Here is a 22,749-nt window from a genome sequence, read left to right on the forward strand (position 1 = left end):
ACTGTGGGGGGGAAACCGGAGCACCCAGAGGAAACCCTCGCAGACACTAGGAGAACGTGAGGACTCCGCACAGACAGTGATCCAAGCCGGGAATCGAACCTTGAGCTGTGAAGGAACAATGCTAACCACTGTGCTACCGTGCCGCTAATAGCAAAATGCAATCAAATATATCTTCACTGAAGAAGTAGGCTTACTGAACCTAAGCAATATCTCCGCCTTGCCCTGAGTTATTCAAATCAGCCGTCATGGGAGTATATATCATCCTGTGGAAACAGATGATACAAATTTCCAACCTTCCTATTCTGCAACATTGGAAGAATCTAATAATTAATTAATTATAATCTAAAACAGGGGTGGGAAAACTACGGCCCGCGGGCCACATACGGCCCGCCAAAGGTCTTTATGCGGCCCACCAAGTCATAAAAAAAAATAATAAAAATTTTATAAATTTTTTTTTATGGGGGGGGCTGTTGGGTTACTTACTGGTATAGGGTGGATACGTTGACTTGAGTAGGGTGATTATTGCTCGGCACAACATTGAGGGCCGAAGGGCCTGTTCTGTGCTGTACTGTTCTATGTTCTATATGAGGCGCCCAGAATCATAACCGGGTGAAGTAATTATTTTACTTAATATACTATGCGGCCCTTTAAAATTGTGAATTTCTGAATGTGGCCCTTGCACGGAAAAGTTTGCCCACCCCTGATCTAAAACATCTAATTATTTGTCACAGCACTATTCAGTCTCCATGTTGTTGCACAGGCCCAAGTGAAGCTGGGTCAGGAGATTAGGGGAATAATTGGACCAGACCAAGTCATGATTCAGTCCCCTATTTAGAAACCATACGTGTATCCTTATTTTTATACTTCAGTGTTATGAATTGTACCTTTAACAGTTCTTTGGACCAAAAAAATTCTCCTCAAGCTGAACAATGTATCCCAGTGGCAGCAGGGGTAATTAGATTGTGACAGTAGTATTCTTTCATTTTCATGGATCACGGTTTTTATGACCCACCTATCATCAATGATCTCACGCATTCAAAAGCAACTTGCCTTTATACAAGCTTGATTTGGAGTAATGGTGGATGAACAGGGGAGTGTGATGCACTTAGATTGTGGGATCATTTCAACATTGCTCTTCCAGAACTCCATCTAAAATCTAAAAATGGCTTTCACAGCCTGACCTGGAAACCAGATTCTGAAAAGCTAAAATAACAAAGTACTGCAGATGCTGGAATCGGTAGCAAGATCAGAGGTTGCTGGAAAAACTCAGCAGGTCTGGCAGCATCTGTAAGGAGAGAAAGCAGAATTCATGTTTTGAGTCATTTTAGCTCTTAAGAGATGGAGAATGTGTTTGATATCAAAGTGTAGCTGGGGGATGGGTTGCATTGGGGCAATATATGTATGGGATATTTTTTTTAAAGGGGTTTAAGATGGAGAAAAAAGGTCACAGTCTAAAGCTGCCAAACTCGATATTGAGTCCTGAGGCCTGCAAAATGCCCAACTGGAAGATGAGACGCTGCTCGTTCAGCTTGTGTTGGGCTTCACTGGAATATTGCAGCAGGCCAAGGATGGACAGTTGGCACGAATGCAAGATGTTGAGTCAAAATGGCGAGGAAAAGGAAGGTTAGGGTTATGCTTGCGGACTGGGCAACGGTGTTCCACAAAGTCCCCACCCAGTCTGTGGCTAGTCTCCCCAGTTTAGAGGAGACTCCATTGAGAGCAACGAATACGAAAAACTAAATTGAAGGAGGTGCACGTGAAACACTGCTCAACTGCGAAGCGTGTTTGGGGCCTTGAATGGTGAGGACGGAGGGGGTAAAGTGGCAGGTGTTGGGCCCTCATCGATTGCAAAGGAAGGTGCCATGGGAAGTTGATCGTGATAGAAGAGGAACCTTCGTGTCACGGAAGGAGTAGTCCCTGCGGAACGCAGATGGGGGAAGAGGGGAAGATGTGTTTCATGGTGGCATTGTGCTGGAGTTGGCAGAAATGACAGAGGATCATCTTTGAATGTTGTGGTTGCGGGGCGGAAAAGTGAGGACAAGGGGGACCCTGTCATGGTTCTGGGAGAGAGGGGAAGGGGTGAGGGCAGAGTTACGGGCAATGGGCCGAACCTGTCAACCAACCAGTGGAGGTGGCGGGACGGGTATTGGGGGTTAATTGCAGATACTGTGTTGGTAAATTTTGCAAAGTTTTGAACAAGTAGACTAGCCTACTTTAGATAGTAACATTTGACGTGATTAAAGTTGTTGGAAGTATTAAAATCTCTTTCCTGTCTGGGTCATGCAGACTAGTAGAACACATCGGGGTTACCTACAAATTCCAGAAACATTGTGTTTTGCAGTGATATCTAGTTTTCACTTCAATAAGAGATAATGCAACCAAGTTTAATTGGGACTGAAGTCTATAAGTTCCCTTTATGAGCATAATTTGTTTATACATTATTCATAACAGCATCACCCGAGCCTGATGAAGATCCAAGGGTCACAAGGGCCAAGTACTTCATCAGAGATGAGTTCCTGGTGAGTATCCCTGCAGCTATATTTCTGAATTCTGTTCTTTTTTCATTAAAATTCATGTATGGAATGCAGATGTCACTGGCACAGCCAACATTTATTGCCATCCCTAATTGCAGCAAGAATTTATATAGTAGCTTTAATAAAATGTCCCAGGCACTTAACAGGGACATTTATAAAATAAAATTAGATACCAGGCCACATACGGTGATATTAGGTCAGGTGATCAAAAGCCTTGACAACGTTTTAAAGAGGATCTTAAAGAAAGAAACAGAGGATAGAGAATTGAAGAGGTTTGGGGAGGGAATTCCAGAGCTTTAGGGCCTAGATAACTGAAGGTCCAGGCATGAATGGCAGAACATTTAAAATTGGGGATGATCAAAAGTCCAGAAGTCGATGAATGCCTTCTGAACTGCTGCAGTCCTTATGGTGTAGTTATATCACAGTGCTAATATAGTGAGAGTTCCAGAGTCGTAATTCAGTGACGGTGAAGGAAGACCAATATATTTCCAAGTCAAGATGATGTGTGACATGGGATGGGATCATGGTGGAGTCTCTGCATCTGCTGCCCTTATTCTTCTTTCTGGAGGTTGTGGAGGGTTTGTTAAGTAATGAGTTAAGAAACATTCCAAATAGTTGTCTCATTTATGTTAAGTATCCAGTAATTGACACTGATTATGTAAAGAGGCTTCAGGTGGCCTTTGTGTCAGGTGATGTGGAGAAAGAGTTTGTGCAGAGTCTGTTAAAGTGAAATAAAGGTATTTGTGGAAAAGGAGTAGAACCTTTGACTCTTTATACAACAGCAGCCAAACGTCTGACAAATAATAGCAGAGGATGGTTGCTGTGCAAATGTGAAGGGTTGAAAGATACAACTTTTCCAGACCAAACCAAGGAGTGAGTGAGAAGAAAAAAACAAAGATGATACATGGCTGAACCTAGGATAAAGATGGCCGGATATGACTACCCCCCCTTATTTTCTGAAAGGGGATCTACCTTATGACAGTAAAATCCGAAGTAAAATCTGAGCTGGTATTGGAAGAGTTAGACTTGGAAGAAGATCTGGAGACTCTATTACGTTATATGGATAAGATTTAGAAAAAGGATGACCTGTTAAGTGCGTATGAAGCATGGTCAGATTTGATAGGTTCCGGAAAATAGAGAATTTCTCCATGGAAGACTATATAATGGAATTTGGCAGACTATATAATAGGCTGCAGAAACACAACCCCCACAGTCTGTGTTGGCCTTTAAATTACTTGACTGTGCTAGAGTGAGCAACATGAATAGGCTCCTGGTTTTGACAGGAGTTCAGTGGATAAGATACTTTATTCGATCAGATGACAGAAGCTTTAAAAAAGTTTCTGGGGAAACATTCGATTCCGATGGCTCTGATGACCTAAATAGGTCAGTCTGCAATAAAGCAGAATATGGAAGATACACTACTAACAGGATGGCGAAATCGCACGGCTACAAACAGGTTCCAAGACTATAGAAGGAGATTGGGACCCATAAAATTATGAAGACAGAAACCCAGTTAAAACCTACAATAGGAAGATGAACCCCAGAAATGCCCGGGGTATGATAAATCAATGTTTTTGATGTGACTCTCAATACCATTATGCTTTCAACTGTCCAACACGTTATAATGAGTGTTTGAAGTGACACATGACACTAAAGAGGCAGAAGAGGAAAAAGATAGTGACCAGAAAGAAGGCATTGTCCTATTAACAAGCAGTTTTATGACTTCCCGTTTGGTCTCTTTGACCTTTGACTCTTTATACAACAGCAGCTAAACGTCTGACAAATAATAGCAGAGGATAGTTGCTGTGCAAATGTGAAGGGTTGAAAGATAAAACTTTTCCAGACCAAACCCCCCCCCCCCCCCCCCCCCCCCCCCCCGACTATCGTTGGCCGTTGGGGCCGTCATGGGCAGCTAGCGGGGCCGGTTTAAAGACCGGCAAAGAACCCCGCGCGGGCGGCGGGGGCTGAGGCGCTGGGCCCAGTGGAGGTCGGAGCAGCGGAGGCCAAGCAAAAAGGAGGCCAAGGCGGCAGGCCCGAGGCCAGGGTTTTTCCCTTTTTTGCGTGTGAAAGAAAAAAAAATTGTGTTTTCTTTTCCAATAAAATCAGATTGATGAAGGACAGGAGGGTGAAAGGGTGAAGAAAAGAAAGGAAAAACAATAAGCTGCTAAAGGATGCGTAGAGCAGCGTAGAAGAAAGGAGGAAACGCGGGTTCGCCGCTGAATGAGAGGATGAGCAAAAGTGCTGACAAGATGGCGGAAGCCGAACTGTATGGTGGGGCCACACTACTTACAGTGGAGAAGATGACAGAGGTGATGGCGGTGGAGCTGGAAAAACAGTTTGCGAGGCACATGGAGGCCTTGAGGAAGGAGACGGCAGACGCATTGAAGTAATTGGTTGAGGAGGCAATCGCCCCGGTGAGGGTGGCTGTGGCAAAGACATCGGCCGAGGTGAGAGAGCAGGGCGAGAAGATGAAGGAAGTGGAGGAGGCCATGTCATGGCACACCGACCAGTTCACCTCGATGGGGGACGAGCTGTGGAGGGTGGTGGAGGTCAACAGAGGACTCCGAGCAAAGCTCGAGGACTTGGAGAGCCGCTCGAGGCGGCACAATCTGAGAATTGTGGGCTTGCCCGAAGGGACAGGGGGCCCAAGGCCAACACAATACTTTGCTAAGAAGTTGGCGGAGCTGATGGGGGAGGGTGAGAACCCCTCCCGGTATGAACTAGACTGAGCTTACCGGTCATTAAGGCCGAAGCCCAAAGTGAACGTGCCGCCAAGAGCAGTAATTATCTGCTTCCATAAGTTCTGAATGAAGGAGAAGATATTAAGCTGGGTGAAGTAGAAGCGTGAGGTGCAGTGGGATGGTAATACAGTTCGGATCTACCAGGACTTGACAGTGGAGTTGGCAAAAAGACGAACGGCGTTCGGGGCGAGTGAAGGCGGCACTGTACAAAAAGTGGGTGCGATTTGGTATGGTGCACCTGGCGAAGCTGAGGGTAACATATAAAGCCAAAGACTTTATTTTGAGACAGCGGAGACGTCTGAGGCAGAAGGCTTGGGACAGACGTGAGGAGCGGAACTGGAAGCGAGACTGTAGACTGTGTTTGGGAAGCTGGAAAATGTATAAATGCTGCAACGTTCTTTTTACTGATGTGTATTGTAATTTACTTCTCTTTGCATTGTTACAAAGTTCAAGTTAACGGTTGGGTTGATTGGTGTTCTGTGTTGCGACGGTTAAATCTATGTTAGTGAATTGTATGGGTTGGACTGTTGGTTTTTTCTTTCTCTGGGACTGGGTGGAAGAGGAGGCTATATCTTGGCGGGGGGAGCCACCCACGCTAGCTAACTAAAGTCAGCTAGTGAACAGAGGTGAGGAGGAGAGCTGTGGACGTTGGAGCCTGGATAGCAGGCTTCAATGGGCCGGGGGGGGGGGGGGAGATTGATGCTGGGAGATGTTTTTTTAAGGGGAAATGTAAGTGGGGTTCTTGGGAGGTGGGGAAGGGGTTCGATGTTAACAATGGACAAGGACGGGTCAGGCTTATGGGGCAGGCCCTGGTGGTATGATGATGGTAGATAAGAAGGGTGGGGGGGGGGTGTGAGAGACCCCCAGTTAGGATAATCACGTGGAACGTGAGAGGGCTAGGAGGTCCGGTCAAGAGGCCAAGGGTGCTTGCGCATCTTAAAAGTCTGAAAGCCAATGTGGCAATGCTGCAGGAGACTCACTTGAGGGTGAAGGACCAGGTGAGACTTAAAAAGGGCTGGGTTAGTCAAGTGTTTCACTCTGGATTTGACGGAAGGCCTCGAGGGGTAGCGGTGCTGGTCAGCAAAAGGTACGCTTCCAGATGGAGACGGTGGTGGCAGATCAGGGGGGTAGATATGTGATTGTGACAGGGGCGCTGGATGGGAGATTAGTGGCACCGTGAAGTGTATAAGGTCCCAATTGGGACGATATGGAATTCGCAAAGAGGTGTTTGGGGCCATCCCCGACTTGGACACACATGAACTGATTGTGGGGGGTTGGGGGGGGGGGGGGGGGGGGGGGGGTGGTGTGGGGGGGGGAATGGAACTGGTGCGAGCCAAGGTTGGACAGATCACGGCCGCACTCGTTGGTCCCATCGGGCGGGGGGGATGCGCTGGTTGGGCTAATGGGTGGAAGATGGGATGGGTGGACCCTTGGGGGGGTTCCTGCACCCAAGGGAACGGGAGTACTCGTTTTACTCGCCATCCATAAGGATACTTGCAGATCGACTTCTTTGGTGAGGAAGGCTTTGTTGACTGGCATTAAGGGTCGAATACTCGGCGATTGCAGTGTCAGATCAGCTCCGCATTGGGTGGTTATGGTACCGAGAAGGGGGGTAGCACAGAGCCGGGGTGGAAACTGGATGTGCGGCTTTTTGGTTGAGTACAAAAATGAATGATCCCAAAGTGGAAGACATAATAAGAGGCAAGTAAAGCGTTGGGAAAACTAAAAATGCATGTGTGTTTTGAGGTTCTCGGTTTTAGGTGATTGTAGGCTCTTGAAACTCATAGTTTATAGTGATGCGTCCTATTCAAATTTATGTGATGGGGTTTCAAGAGCAGGAGGTTTTATAATTTTCCTTTTGGGGAACACTGGTAAATGTTTCCCTCTTGTGTGGGAAACAAAGAAAATAAGGAATGGTCGAAAGCACTTTGGCTGCTGAGACGTTAAGCCTTGTAGAGGCGGTGGATATGGCCTTTTCTATATCTCAGACATTGACAGAAATTTTGTGATAAGGGGATTTGGGTAATATACCTATTGAATGTCACATTGGCATAAATCCCTGTAGGAAAATCTGCACTCTACAAAAAGTGTCAAAAAAAGGTTAAGGATAGACATCACAAGTTTGAAGCAGATGTTGGACAGAGGGGAGATAGCAAAATGAAATGGGTCGATAGCTATCAATTGTCCAGACCTGTTTTACAAAGGGGCTAGTTCACAGAACTTTTGGATGTCGTTAATGAAGGGCGCCTATTTCTGTGACTTTTTTCTTCCAAAAAAAATGGGGGAAAAAGAAGAGAAGGGGAGGACATTGCGTGTGTGTTTTGAGTTTCTCTTGTAATTTTGTTTTCAACAAATTATTTTTTTTCTCCAAGGAAGGGGAGGCTGTTAACTAATGGGTTAAGAGACATTCCAATTAGTTGTCTCATTTATTAAGTATCCATAATTGACACTGATCTGTAAGAGGCTTCAGGTGGCCTTTGTGTCAGGTGATGTGAAGATAGAGTTTTGTGCAGAGTTTGTTAAAGTGAAATAAAGATGTTTGTGAAAAAGGAGCAGAACCTTTGACTCTTTATACAACAGCAGCTAAAATGTCTTAACAGGTTTGGAGGATGCTGGCAATGATACGTTTCAGCAGGTACCTTATAAGTGGTACATACGGGCAGCACGGTGGCGCAGTGGTAGCACTGCAGTCTCACGGCGCCGAGGTCCCAGGTTCGATCCCGGCTCTGGGTCACTGTCCATGTGGAGTTTGCACATTCCCCCCGTGTTTGCATGGGTTTCACCCCACACCCCAAAAGATGGGCAAGGTAGGTGGAGTTGAACACGCTAAATTGCCCCTTAATGTGAAAAAGATGAAGTGGGTAACTCTAAATTTAGAAAAAAATAATAGTGGTACATACTGCATGCTAGTAGTGTAGAGGATGAATGTTCAGGGTGGTGCAGGGGTGTCAGAAAAAATGTAGGAGGGGGGAGGGAGTCTCACAGCAGCGGGCGGTGGCCGGCCATTGGCCGGTGGAGGGAGGTGGATTTTCTGGTCCTTCTGCTGGTTTTTTGTCATCGATGGTGGACCAGAAGATCCCACTACCGAAAATCCAAATTCCCCCATCCCTGGATTGTGTCCTCATCATTAAAGGCTTCAATGAGTTTTTCCTCGCACAACACCGAAGAATGGACAATGAGAGACAGCTTGATGAGCGAAATCCTGCATGAGTATGCAAGATGACTTAATCAGATACAAAAGTGAACCTGAAACAATATTTTAAAGGGTAGAGCAACAGATCATTCTGGGTTGGGAAGGAGGCGGTGAGTAGGAGGAGCAATCTCTAGTTAGGAGTAGATGCAAGGTCACAGAGAGTTTTATGGATGAGGACGTGTTTGAACTGAATGCATCAAGACAGAGATCACTGAGGAAAAGGGTGATGGATGAACAAATTATATTGTGCGAGATAGGACATTTGCAGTATTGTGTAAGTTGGAGTCAGTGGAAGATGGGAAAACAACAAAAGCATCAGATCTGGAAGTCACAAAGGCATGGATAAAGAAATAATTGATGGACAGGTTGATGGAGAAACAGGCAATTATTTCGAGGTGGAAGTAAATGCTCTTGGTAATTACCTGCACATCATGTTTAGAACGTGGAAGAAATTATCCTCTCAAAATAACAATTTTGCTTCATTTTTTAATTTGCACAGCAAACAGATCGTCATCAATTGAGAGATAAAACTCTGGAAATCCATCTGTTGAAATATTTGGCACCTTACTTGCCCACAACCATTCTGAGAGAGGGGTCCATCATTAGCCCTTATTGATTGATATTAACCTTTGTACACATCTCATATAAATTCCTCGAGTCCACACAAGTCCTGGATTGTTAGTTCGCCAGCAGCTGACACAGACGATTGTTGCTCAACATTCTGTTGCAGTTTTGTGATCTCTTTCAATTTATTAGCATTATAGTGCAAACCATAAAAGAGCTCCAATAATCTATTTTGGTTGCCCTTTGTGGTTGAAGACAAACTAGAAAATTCATATTTTATAAAAAAAACTTTCTTCTGAGCAATTGTGAGGCACTGCTGAAGCATTTCAGGAAAACTCCCAAAGTTTCCTTTAAAATGGTAGCTCCTACTACATGTGATCAGTCAGCAGACTGCTTGTTAAGAGGACTTTAAGAGGATCCTCGGCCCCTAGGTTCAGAACACCAGGCAGGAATAATCAGGAAATAATCAGCAGGTTGGATGTTTCCTATCTGCTGAGTGTTTTAATATATGCAATCCTTAATTTTCATTGTAAGTGGATGAACAGGAAAATAGGCAAAGCAATCAATAGGCAATGGATTATGCGTGGAGAGCTTCCGACAAATATTGAAGCACTTCTGAATACGCCACTTCTTGCCTCCTTTTTAAAAAAACACACCAAAACAGAAAGTCCTAAGATTTCAGAAAACGCACAACAGTAAATTTAAAAAAAAAAACAATTTTTAATAAATTTAGAGTATCCAATTATTCTTTTCCCAATTAAGGGGCAATTTAGCATGGCCAATTCACCTACCCTGCACATCTTTTTGGTTGTGGGGGTGAGACCCACGCGAACACGGGGAGAATGTGCAAACTCCACACGGTCAATGACCCAGGGTGGGATTGAACCCGGGTCCTCAGTGCTATAAGGCATCAGTGCTCATCGCTGTGCCACCCTGCTGCCCTAACAGTAAAATAAAACAAAACATTTTATTGTCCATATATTGCTTGTACCTTATTGCTGACCTGCAACAAATAAAATGTTGAGACCCTGAAAATTCTCTATTGAATCCCAGTTTAAAAGGAAATGGCTTAAAAGAACTAGTGAGGAGCTCAATAATAAGTATTTCTAAGGAGGATACAGTATGGTAAAGTTCTTGCCAACAGCACAAACATAACTATCAGGAAAATCAAATAAAGGTAATTTTATACCAATGGAGTGGTGTTGTAGCCAATTGTCTTGCAAAAATACCTCATTGCAACTTACTTGAGCTGTCTTAAACTTGTTTGCGAAGAAGGTTCGTTATTTTCTTCCTTTGTCTTGCAGAGAATCAGCACAGCCAGCGGCGATGGAAGGCACTACTGCTATCCTCATTTCACATGCGCAGTGGATACCGAGAATATCCGCAGGGTGTTCAATGACTGTCGGGACATTATTCAACGTATGCACCTTCGTCAGTATGAGTTATTGTGATGGAGAGCACTTGTCTTTGTGTCTTGGACTCTTTATTCCTCATTTAACTTGCCCACACAGGGTGGAAGAGAACTGGTGCAGTCTCTCTCCGAATGCACCCCTCCACTTTTTCCCCACTGGACAACAGCAGAACTTCTTGCTTGCCTCTGTCCCCTGGACAGTGTGAGATGGCATCACCTAAATGGCCATTTCCATGTGGGTTTCTCTACTACTTTAAACAAACCGAGAAACAAAGCAAAACGCCCTGAACAAGGAGTACTTGAAGGATTTAAAAAAGACGAAAACAAAACAAAAACCTGCACACAATTGGGAAAAACCTGTTCCAGGGTAATCAACGCTGTTGTGGGTTCATAATATCGATCTTGTATCCATTCACAGCAACAGAAAAATGCGAAGGTGCCAAGTCCATGCTGAAGACTAGACCTCCTCTGATGTTATCCAGGCCTGACAGGGTGTGGAATGGAGATGCTGTATTCCTGCAGATCTGAACAGTGCAAAAAATAGAGAGAAATCTGATAAAGCCCCACTGCTTTTTAGAGGGGAGTTTTCAAAACAAAAAATAAAGTCTGACAGTCCCTTGGACCTAGAGCGTGATGAACTGCTTTTGGCCTGTGATTGTAGAAAGAATTAACCACACACACTGTTTTAGTTCTCCACAGATGAACCTTTCAGCTTTGTTTATTAACTGGACTTTGGTCCAACTATTTTTGTTTCCTGTCTCTTCTGGCTTCACCTCTTCCCTTCCCCTTCATTCCTCTTCTCTACCCTCCATTTTTGTTTATTTTACTTCTGAATTATTATTCGTGTACAGACTGTAAAATGTATTATTTTGTACAACTTCATTGAAAATAACTTGTAGAAGATCTTTGTGCCTTGATTATGGCTGTACCTGTAAAATGAGCTAAGATGTAAGTATGTTTGATTGCACTGTACAGCTTTGTCAGCCCTATCTGCAGCACTAGCTCAAGGTAGGGAATTTATCTGTAGTTTAGTTTTTTTTTCTGGTTTATAAAGAAGGAAAAATGCTGTTTAGTATATAAAGAAGTACAAAATTGTGCAAATTAACCACTTAAGAAGTGAGGTCTTTAACAAGTGACCAGACATTGCAGCATCATTTGTTTTTTTTTTCATTTTAGCTTTTAACTCATTTCAGTCTATCCAAATGCAAACATGGCTTGTTTCTACATAAACCAAATTTTGCTACAAATTATAAATGTCTTTGGTCATTCATAGTCCTTTAAAAAAAACAAATTTAATGTAGGCATTGTATGAATATGATGATCATCAGTAGATCTGGCTCCTCTGGTACAACCAACAGCAGGTGTACTATGTTGGTATAATTAATACAAAGCAAGGTGCAACCCCTTGTATTTGGCCTCAGAATTCCAGTTGCAAATGACATTTTTATTTCTCTTTTAATAAAGAGATATCTTAGAAAATTTTGTTTATATTTTAACTATACAGTGGCATCAAGTGAAGATGTGTGGATCTTTTTCTTAAACTTGAATAATTTATGCAAATTATATGCTCAGAACAAGTTGTGGTACAGTACAAAAAGCAAAAATCACTGTAGCAATAAGAAAGCATGTAATTTTAGTAACTACACTGCTTTATATTTTATACCTAGGTGTTTTATGTCTCTGAGTATGTTACTTTTTCATGTCTTAAGATTACCTGTACAATTTGTACAAAATCTAAAATTACAGTTGTAATAACAGATCTAGTACAGTGTTAGCCTATATTACTCACCTCCCCTCCCAACCTGTCTTCTCTCCTCTTTTCACCCCCATTCCCCCAGTTTATTTCAGCACGCGATTAGTACTGTGCATCTGTTACCCGTCACAGAAGCTTTCATAAAAGCACTATTGTGATTCTGCTTCAGTGAAGATATGGATATGTCTAATAAAAGAATGTTAGGTAGATGGTAACCACTGGGGAAAAAAAAGAGCAGGTGATTTAACATTTGGGAGAAGTACAGAGCTACACAATCTAAAAGTTCTAAATTTGCAAATTTTCTGATCAATACATTCCTAATCAAGTCACAGCCTTGGCATCCCAAAATGCTTTCCAGCCAGTAAATACTTTTGAAAAGTAGTTGCTATTGTAATGTAGGAAACACTGTGACCTATTGCACACAGCAAGATCCCACAAAGAGAAATGTTAGTTTTTATTTTTCTTTCATACTAACTGAGGTATGGATATTGGCTACAACACTGGGGAGAACTCCCCTGTTCCTGTAGGAGATCCTTGGAGATCCATGGGATCTTTTACACCTACCCAAGAGGCTTGAAGAGCCTCAGCTTTGTCTCAACAGAACGCACTTTCAACAGTTTAGCACACCTTCGGCACTCTTGAGTGTTGATTTTGTACCTCAGCTTCTCGTGGTCTGGCACTCAGATGCAAGAGTGCTGCCACTGAAAAATTTCTCAAATTAAATAGCATGACCACTGAAAACATATATTTGCAAAAGCCACACAGGGCCAAGATATCCACCAAGTACCTATGTATCCTGTGCATAGAATGGGCACAGAGGGTGATCATATATTTCTTAAGAATTTTCCCTTAGCTTCTAGCCATCAATACATACCAGGGACTTATCTACAAATCATTATACCAAAGGATGCAACAGCATTTAAAGTTGTATTAGAGTTGAGTCTTGACAAACCAAATGCTATTTCTTTTTCCTATTGCAGGTTAACTATGATATACTATCCCCACTAAATGTCCTTTGAAGCAAATGTTCTCTAGTTTTCTTCTCATTCTTCCTACTGCAGGCATGAGCAGTAGCATGGTATGGTTCCACAGACCTTATCACAAAAGATTGTTGCCCATCTGGTCTGTTATGTAAGTCACAGAGCCAAACACATGATGCCCTTGTCTCATGTTCTGACAGAAGCACTTTATTGTAAATGTTTACTGCAGGGGAATCCAGTTATTTTTGATTTTGAATGAGTTAATTTCCCTCCCTAGCTACCAACCAGTGTACTCCAGCTAATTGTAACAAGTTAGCTGTTGCCTGTTGAGACCAACTAACTTGGCAGTAACCAAGACTGATATCTCGTATCTTTTAGTCTGTAGCTGGTTTAGCACACTGGGCTAAATCACTGGCTTTTAAAAGCAGGCCAGCAGCACGATTCAATTCCCGTACCAGCCTCCCCGGACAGGCGCCGGAATGTGGCGACTTGGGCTTTTCACAGTAACTTAATTGAAGCCTACTCGTGACAATAAGTGATTTTCATTTCATTTCATTTGGATATTATGATCACTTGAAATCAAAAGGCAGCCAAAGTGATCTCCCCCAAGTGTTTAAAGTCAGTAGAATTTTCTTTGGATACATGTGAGCTGTAGTTTAAAGAAAAATGGAAGTTTATGGATCTCTGTTAGAAGACTTGGTAAAATAAGACTTTTTATGTTCAAGGCACATAAATCAGTAAGCCAGTGATGTGTGGTGGAATGCTGGTCTCTCATGAGAGATTCAGAACAGAAAGAAGGAATGATCTTTTGGGTATGGTTCATTCTATACTTGTCTCACTCTGTAAGTTCTGTCTGTAGAATCGTGCTGTAGTTTGAACATGAATCATTTCAGAACAAGGTTAGTTTGGCCAGTTCCAATATCATCTATGGATGATTGAGGAAGGTTCAACCCAGAGGCCTCCAGAACTTCAGCTACTCTGTGAAAGAGCTGAATAGGCTTCCTTGATAGCTCATTAAATACATTTGTCATGTGCTTAAGGTGTTAGTTTTATCCCTCGTCTGTGATGCTTCCAGACCAAGGCAAGAAATAAATATATTTCTCAGTTCAGAATGGGAAGAATAAACTAAGGTTCTCATTTTGATAAATGTGAGATAATGTATGTTGCTAGGAAGCATATACTTATTACTTGGAAGGTTCAAGACGAAATGGGGTAGAGGAGCAAATGAACCTCCGATGACAAATACATCAGTCACAAAAAGTTGTGCCACAGGTTGGCAAGGCCCTTGTTTAAAAAAGCAAACAAGCACTAGGCTTTAATTCTCAAGGGATAGAATTGGAAAATTAGGGAGTTATGCTATGTTATACTGCACTTCATTTCTGCTCAATATAGTATTGAAAGAATAGGGATGGCAGTGGAGAGGATGCAGGAAAGGTTTATGAAGATGATACTATAAAGGTATGGGTACCCGTATCCGCAAAGAATTGACAGGCTAGGGTCTCATTCCCATGAAAAAAGGCTGGCAGGTGATCTTAATAGGGCTCTTCAAAATTATGAATGGCATTGATCGAGTGAGTACAGAGAGAATGTTTCTTCCTGTGGGAAATAACATAACAAGAAGTCCAATGTAAAATTGTCATCAAGAAATACAATAGGGAATTTGGAAGAATCAGAATTCATTCTTGCACCAAAGAGTGGTGAGAATGTGGAACACTACCGCAGGGAGAGGTTGAAGCATTTAGTATAGATGCATTTAAAGGGAAACAAGATGAGCATATGAGGGAGAAGGGAATTGATGTTTATGATGGTAGATTTAGATGAGGAAAATTGGGGAGGAGGCTTGATTGGACACCGGTCATGGGATGGTTGGACAGAATGGCTTGTTTCTTATGTAATAATCAAGACCCTATGGTTCATGTGCAGAAAATATAATACTTGTCTTAATGGCTAAGTATTCCTTTCGGCATTGCATGTGAAACAAATTCACTGGAGAGTTAGCATCATCCATTAAAATGCAGCCAAGCATAATTCATTGTCTTTTAAAAGAGGTTAGAGGAGAGAATTGAATGGTAAATAAAATTGAAGTCCCATACATTGAATGGTTCATCTGAATTAAATGGTGGTGTTTGTTAGATAATCTAGCATCCTTATCAATATCTAGATGTCAAGTTCTCCATAGCCTGAGGTGTAGTGGTGGTGGTAGTAGGAGTGACAGTGCCGCCTCACCAAAATCTGCTTCCGTAGATCAGGGATGGTGACCCATTGTTGGACTTAAGTTTTCTAGGTTGAAACCTGGTATATCCAGTGTATATCCATCAAGGCCAGTGTCTGATTTCGCCTTGAAGAAGAAACTTTGATGCTGGAATATGCCAAATAAACGCTTAATGTGATTTTGGCTATTTTGCCAAATGCTGGTTTTAGCAGAGAGCTCTCTGGGATAATTCAAACAGAACTAACTCTAAACCTATAACTTCAGCCCATTTAAGAGTGCCAGTTACCCAAGAAAAGCGTTGTCATAATTGTGCAATCTTCTGTCTCTATGCTCATAATTTAGGAGACTGCAAGAAGGTAATTATTTCCAAACCACTCCTGCCTCCCTGGGTAACATTAAGTTACAGACAATATTTATCCTGTGAACACAGTACTGAAGTCACCAATGGTCTTCTGTACAGGTATGTAGAGTCAGCCAGCAATCCCGAGGAAAATTCTGGTTGAAACTCTAAACTGGTTTGTGATGGGCATGTTTCTTTGCCATTGTACTTCGTGTTTCTCATAGTCGCTAAGTAGAGAAACAGAAAATACAACTTCTCCGTGAAGGTCTAGAATGGGTAGGCAACTGCACGTTAGATTATTTTGAGTGGCACATGAGTTGATTGTCTGGGCCGAACAGCCAGAGCCACAGATTTGACAGACTGGCTTTTAAAAAAATCTGAACCGGAGAGTCACAGTCTTCTTAAAGCTGGTATATCAGTGTCAAGCACACTTGGCTGTTGCGCTAACTGCTTTCGACCTTCAGGCGGCAGCATGGCTACGATTTTCTGTTTAATACTTGCCAGAAAGGTCACTGTCCATGTGGAGTTTGCACATTTTCCCCCGTGTATGCGTGTGTCTCACCCCCACAACCTAAAGATGTGCAGGATAGCAAGATTGGCCACTTTAAATTGGCCCCTTAATTGGAAAAGAAAATTATTGGCTATTCTAAAAAAAATTTTAAATAACCCCTGCCAGAAAGCCAAAGCTGCCTGAAAGATAACAGCAACATGCAACTGTTGGACGAGAGCTCTTGGTTGAAAAATGGTCAGTTAAATCCTGCAATTTTGAACCTTGGGATGCTGTGTGGGGAGGTTGGAGAGAAAGTTGTAGGAGGGTAGTGATATGTTAGAATTTCATAATGTATAGAGACCTTATTATCATTAAAATGAATTACTGGCATGCAAAACCTCAGTGAATAAATGAAAACTTGGCACACCACTTAAAGGTTGCCGACCCTGGTCTAAAACTTTAAATATATATTCCTTATGTCACTGCAAAAAGTATCTGCATACCTGTATTTGTATACTGCTTTGGTATGCCGATGGCTCTGGAATGATTAATTTTTTGATTTATTCATTCACTGGATGTCCGCATTGCTGGCTAGGCTAACATTTGTTGTCCATACCCTAATTGTCCTTGGCCAGGTGGTGGTGAGCTGCCTTCTTGAACTGCTGCAGTGCATGTATTGTAGGAACACCCACAATGCTGTTGAAGAGAGTTCCAGGATTTTGGCACAGCACCAGGAGGTGACATAGTTCCAAGTCAGGATGGTGAGTGGCTTGGAGGGGAACTGCCAGGTGATGGTTTTCGCGTGCATCTTCTGCACTTGTCCTAGGCATTAGAGGTCTCGGGTATGGAAGATGCGTGCTTCATGCAACAATTTGAACTTTGAAATGCAGCGATTTCTGAAGGAAAAAGAGATACTCTTTGTGTATTTAAAAAAACAATGAACCAGTATTAAACAGCCTTTTACTAATCTAATTCACCAAACTTCACATCTCACCAAATTGCAAATATGATTGGATTTTTCTAGACACCCTTACTCAAATACAGCTTTTCAGAATTTGAACTCTGGGAAACTAAGAGCAAGTTACCATTCTACAAATACTTACCTTGAACATCAAGCAGTGTATGGCACAGAGATCCTTAGCACGGTAGCATTGTGGTTGGCACAATTGCTTCACAGCACCAGGGTCCCAAGTTTGATTCTCGGCTTGGGTCACTGCCTGTGACAAGGGCTGGTTTAGCACAGGGCTAAATAGCTGGCTTTTAAAGCAGGCCAGCAGCATGGTTCAATTCCCGTACCAGCCTCCCCGAACAGAGGCGCTGGAATGTGGCGACTAGGGGCTTTTCACAATAACTTCATTCGAAGCCTACTTGTGACAATAAGCAATTTTCATTTCATTTCTGTGCGGAGTCTGCACGTTCTCCCCGTGTGTGCGTGGGTTTCCTCCGGGTATTCCGTTTCCTCCCACAGTACAAAGATGTGCGGTGTCGGTGGATTGGCCATGCTAAATTGCCCTTGGTGTTGGGTGGGTTATGGGGATAGGGTGTAGGCTTGGGTAGGGTGCTTTTTTCCAAGAGCCGGTGCAGACTCGATGGGCTGAATGGCCTTATTCTGCACTGTAAATTCTAAAATAAGGGGGGAAAGAAAGACTGCAAGGATAATGGATGAAACTGGGAAATGTACTGAGAAATTTGATCCAGGACAGCTTGAAACACCAATATATTCCTAACATCACCACTTCAAAGTGATTTTTTTAGATGAACTTATACTTACTGGGAAAAATTATAATGATCAATCTGGAGCAAAGCATTAATCCTAGATAAGATGAAATTGGCACCAACAGCTTTGGAAACTCTCACTAATGGGTTGATCACTGACTAGGGTACGGTAAATGCATAAAGCCTTTAGGAAATGGTAACGATGATGACTCCAAAGAAACCTACATCCAGGCAGTTTACATTAGATTTGTCTTCTCAGAAGAAAGATCTAAATTTACTTAACACTTTCACACCTTTGCACATTCCAAAATGCTCTGTAACCAAATGAACTGTATTTACAATTGTAGGAAACACAGTAATATAATAATGATTAGGTAAACCTTTTCTGGTGTTGGTTAAAGGGTAAAAATTGGTGAGCGTTTCCTCCTTTTGAAATAATGCAATAGGATCTTCTGGATTCGCATGAGGGCAGATGGAGCCTCGGTTTACTGTTTCATCTAAAAGATGGAACCTTATGATGGTTAAGATAGTTAAGATAAGTTGGGTGTTCTGGGGTTGTTTAGTCCAAGAAAACTTATGATGGTTAAGATAGTTAAGATAAGTTGGGTGTTCTGGGGTTGTTTAGTCCAAGAAAGTGTAAACTTCAAGTCGAGGCAATTCGGGTTTTTAAATAACTGAATTGTTGCACAGAGGCAATGTGGCTCAGAATTTCGAAGGACTAGGGATACAGATTATAGAACAGAGCTAGGTTAGACATCAGGAGCTAATGCTAGTAGATTTAGATCTTTGGATCCAGTTGTCAGTATGTGCAGATTAGTAACACATTTTGCAATTAATTTGCATGGTGTGGCATCGTTGGCAGTGTCAGTATTATTTGCTCACCCTTAATTGTCCTTGAGAAAGTGACCTGGCTTGAGCCACTACAATCTGTCTGAATGTACGCCCAGGAGTTTTGTTAATGAGGGAGTTCCATGATTTTGAGTCAGCAACAAGGACACAATAATTCCAAGTTCAAAATCATAGAATCCTTACGTCCGTTTGGCCCAAGGGCATCTGCACCAACCCTCTGAAAGAGCACCCGACCTAGCCCCACGCCCCCATCCTAGTCCCCATAACCCAACCTAACCTTTTGGACACCAAGGGGCAGGTTTATCATGGCTAGTCTACCTAACCACATCTTTTGACTGTGGGAGGAAACTGGAACATCCGGAGAAAACCCACGCAGACATGGGGAGAATGCAAACTCCACACAGTCACCCAACTTCAGAATCGTAGGATGGCGTGTGGACTTGCAGGTGGATGGTGTTCTTGTGATTCTGTTGCTCTTGCCCTTTTACACATGATAGAGTTGCAGGATTGGGAGATGCTGCTGAAGGAGCCTTGATGAGTTGCTACAGTGCATATGCAGATGTCACACACTTAAGCTTTGGTGTCTGGTGGTGGTGCCACTCCAGTGGCTGCTTTGACCTGGATTGTGTTGTTGGACCATCAGTCATCATGAAAGTGACTGTATTCCATTTGATTCCTGACTTGTGACTAATTGGTGGTAAAGGCGTAGTAATGCCCAGTTTCTAACCTTGTAGCCACAGTCTGTGGCTAGTCAAGTTAAGTTTTTGACACTTTCCCCCCCAACTACCCTGGATGTTGATGGGGAATTTAGTGATGCAATGCTATTATGTCAAGGTGAGACGGTTAGATTCTCGCTTGTTGGAGATGATAATTACCTAGCACATGTGACACAATAATTGCCATGTAGCAACCCAAGCTTGAATGTTGTCCAGGTCTTGCTTTGGTGCAGTTAAAGGCTACTTGATTGGACTTCCGGTGGTGGCGATGATTGAGTGAGCTGCACATTCGGCGGGCTCTCACTCCGGCGGGGCTTTAGGGGCTGATTTCCCGCGATAGCGGGATTGAGGAGTGGCAAAAAGGCGGCTGCGGAAGTGTAGGAGAGCGTGCTGCAGTACATGGAACCGCAGGAGTCAGGAAGCAGAGGAAGAGAGAGAGAAAGGGACAGAGGCAGGATCAGAGGAAGCTGACCTGGAAACTAAGATGACGGACCTCGGACTCAGCATCCAGCAGGCACTGGATACATGCTCCAGGGTGATGAGCATGGTTTGAGGCGCTGAAGTCGGGACAACTTGGGACCCACTTCAGAAGGCAATGGATCAGCTGAATCAGAGGCTGAATGCTCAAGATGTAAAAGTTAAGGAGCTGGTAGAGGCGGTGGAGGAACAGGCGGATGCGCAGAAAATTGCGGGCTTTAGAAAATCGACGGGCTGAAGGAGCGGCAAAGAAGACTGCTGAACAGAGTGGAGGAGTTGGAGAATAGAGCCCTCAGGAATAATCTGAGGATCATCGGCCTCCAGGGAGGGGAGCTGATGCGCAGCGTTTGTGGCAGACCCGTTGATGCAGCTGATGGGGGCTTCAGCCTTTCCCCGCGACCGCCGGAGCTGGGGGGGCATACAGAGTGCAGGCGAGGCAGGGGTGGCCTGCCCCCCCCCCCCCCCCCCCCCCCCCCGGTCCGATGGTGATCAGGTTCCACAGGTTCGTGGACAAGGAGCGATGCTGCGGTGGGCGAAGAGCGCCAGGAGCAGCACGTGGAACAACAGTGTTCTCCGTATATAGCAGGACCTAAGCCAGGAGGTGGCTCAGCAGCGAGCAGCCTTTCAAGTCAAGCAGGGCGCTGTTCAACAAGCATGTGACGTTTGGTCTGCTGTTCCCGGTCCGTCTTTGGGTCACGCATCAGGGTCACACCACTACTTCTCCGAGCCTACAGAAGCGATGGACTTTGCGAGGGATATGGGGCTGGTCCCGAAAAGACGTCCCACGGGCGCGAATTAGGACCCGAGAACCATCAGATGAAGGGACGCCGAATGTGCCTGGACTGCTGTTCAACGGTTTGCTGAGTTAAAGGTGTCAAGTGGGACATTTGGGACTCTTCCCTTTGTTTTTGGTTACTGGTTTTTTCCTTAGGTTTTTTTTTGTTCTCCTTCCTCTTTTTTCTGTTTCTTCCTTTTCTTGTGGATTTTACTTTTTGTGGGGCTCGCTGAGTGCACTGGAGCCGGTATTGTAACTAAGGGTGACCGGTCAGCGAGGGGGGGTTAAGGGCGTGGGTTGGGGGGTTCTGTTTTACTGATGTTCATGCATTCCTGTGCCAGTGAGTTTGCTCCAGCGGGCTAGTCAAGGGAGTGAGGTGGGGGGTGGGGGGGGGGGGGGGTGGGTGGGGGGGGGGGGGGGGGGGGGGGGGAGAGAGTGGGGGAGAGGGGGGTTTGTTCTGCTGACGTGGGAGGGATTTGAAGTAGGCAGTGGGAAGGAGGTCGAGGGTGGAGGCAGCCAAGAGGCGGGCCAGAATGGCGCGACGCACGGGCCGGGGGGCCGGCCCGAGAAAGGCTATGGCTGACAAGCGTGGGGGGGTGGGGGGGGGGGGGGGGGGTGGGGGGGGGGATGTGCCCCCCAACCAGGCTGATAACCTGGAATGTCAGGGGACTGAATGGGGCAGTTAGAGGGCACGGGTGTTCGCGCATTTGTGGGCTCTGAGGGAGGACGTAATTATGTTGCAGGGAGACACATCTGAAAGTATCTGACCAGACTAGGCTAAGGAAGGACGAGTAGCCGGGTCTTCACTCGGACTTGGACTCGAAGTCCAGGGGGGTTGCAACCTGATCAACAAGCGGGTGCAATTTGAGGTGGAGGATATAGCCCCAGACAGGGGGGGGGCAGATACCACATGGTAAGGTGCAGACTGGATGGGGAGGAAGAGTGGTGCTGGTGAATATATATGCCCCGAACTGGGACACGTGGACTTTATTAAAAAAGTGCTGGGGAAGATCCCGGACCTGGACTCTCTTAGCTAATAATGGGGTGGTGGGGAACTTTAACATGGTTCGTTGACCCAGCGCTGGATCGGTCGTGTCCCAGAACGGGTAGACTCCCAGCAATGGCAAGGGAGCTGAAAGGGTTTATGGAGGAAATGGGGGCAGGTGGACCCCTGGTGAGACCAGACAGCCGACGGGAAGGGGCTACTCGTTTTAGGTCGCACGTCCATAAAGTATATTCTAGGAATAGACTTCTTTGTCCTAAGCAGGGGTCTGTATAGGGGAGGGTAAAGAACACGGAATATTCGGCAATCACTATCTCGGACCATGCCCCGCCCTGGGTAGACCTGCAGGTCGGAGGGGCGAATCACCAAAGCCCACAATGGAGGCTAGACGTGGGACTGTTGTCGGAGGAGGGGATCTGTGAGAGGCTTTGGAGGTGTATCCAAAACTACTTGCAGGTGAATGAATACGGGGGAGGTCTCAGCGGTGACCCTGTGGAGGCGCTGAAGGCAGTAGTGCGGGGAGAGTTGATCTCAATTGGGCACACAGGGCCAAGGCGGACCGGGCAGAGATGGACAGATTGGTTAGGGAAATGGGTCGGATAGACTAGGAACATGCAGAGTCCCCAGGGGAGGATTTACTCAGGGAGAGGCAGAGACTACAGGCAGAACTGGGGGCGCTATCCACGAGTAGGGGCCGTGGAACAGCTTAGGAAGGCGAATGGTGTGGTGTACGAGCATGGGGGAAAAGGCTTTCAGATTGTTAGCACAGCACTCAGGAATAGGGAGGCGGCCAGGGAAATAAGTAGAGTGATGGATGGGGAAGGGGGCAGAGTGGACGACCCGCAGGATTGAATAAGGTATTACCGGGACTGCTGTAGCAAGCTGTACACTTCGAGCCCTCGGAAGAACCGGAGGAGATGAAAAGGGTTCTGGACGGGTTAACATTTCCAACAGTAGGTGGGTGGTGGTGGGGGGGGGGGGGGGGGGGGGGGGGG

At 44.7% G+C, this 22,749-nt stretch overlaps 1 protein-coding gene across 3 annotated transcripts in view; it reads left to right on the forward strand.

Annotated features, from left to right (window-relative positions):
• Nucleotides 1-11,922, forward strand: part of gnas (GNAS complex locus) — a 408,925-nt gene extending 397,003 nt beyond the window's left edge. For 2 of the 3 annotated variants that reach the window (XM_038802970.1, XM_038802972.1), the window contains exons 11-12: nucleotides 2,452-2,519; nucleotides 10,337-11,922. In XM_038802970.1, coding sequence (XP_038658898.1) covers nucleotides 2,452-2,519; nucleotides 10,337-10,483 — 215 coding nt within the window. In that variant the 3' untranslated portion in view covers nucleotides 10,484-11,922. The remainder of the gene's footprint in view (nucleotides 1-2,451; nucleotides 2,520-10,336) is intronic. The other variant, XM_038802971.1, reaches the window with a different exon arrangement.
• Nucleotides 11,923-22,749: the final 10,827 nt, after the last annotated feature.

Source organism: Scyliorhinus canicula, chromosome 7 (assembly GCF_902713615.1).
Source record: "Scyliorhinus canicula chromosome 7, sScyCan1.1, whole genome shotgun sequence".
NCBI classification, from domain to species: Eukaryota; Metazoa; Chordata; class Chondrichthyes; order Carcharhiniformes; family Scyliorhinidae; genus Scyliorhinus; species Scyliorhinus canicula.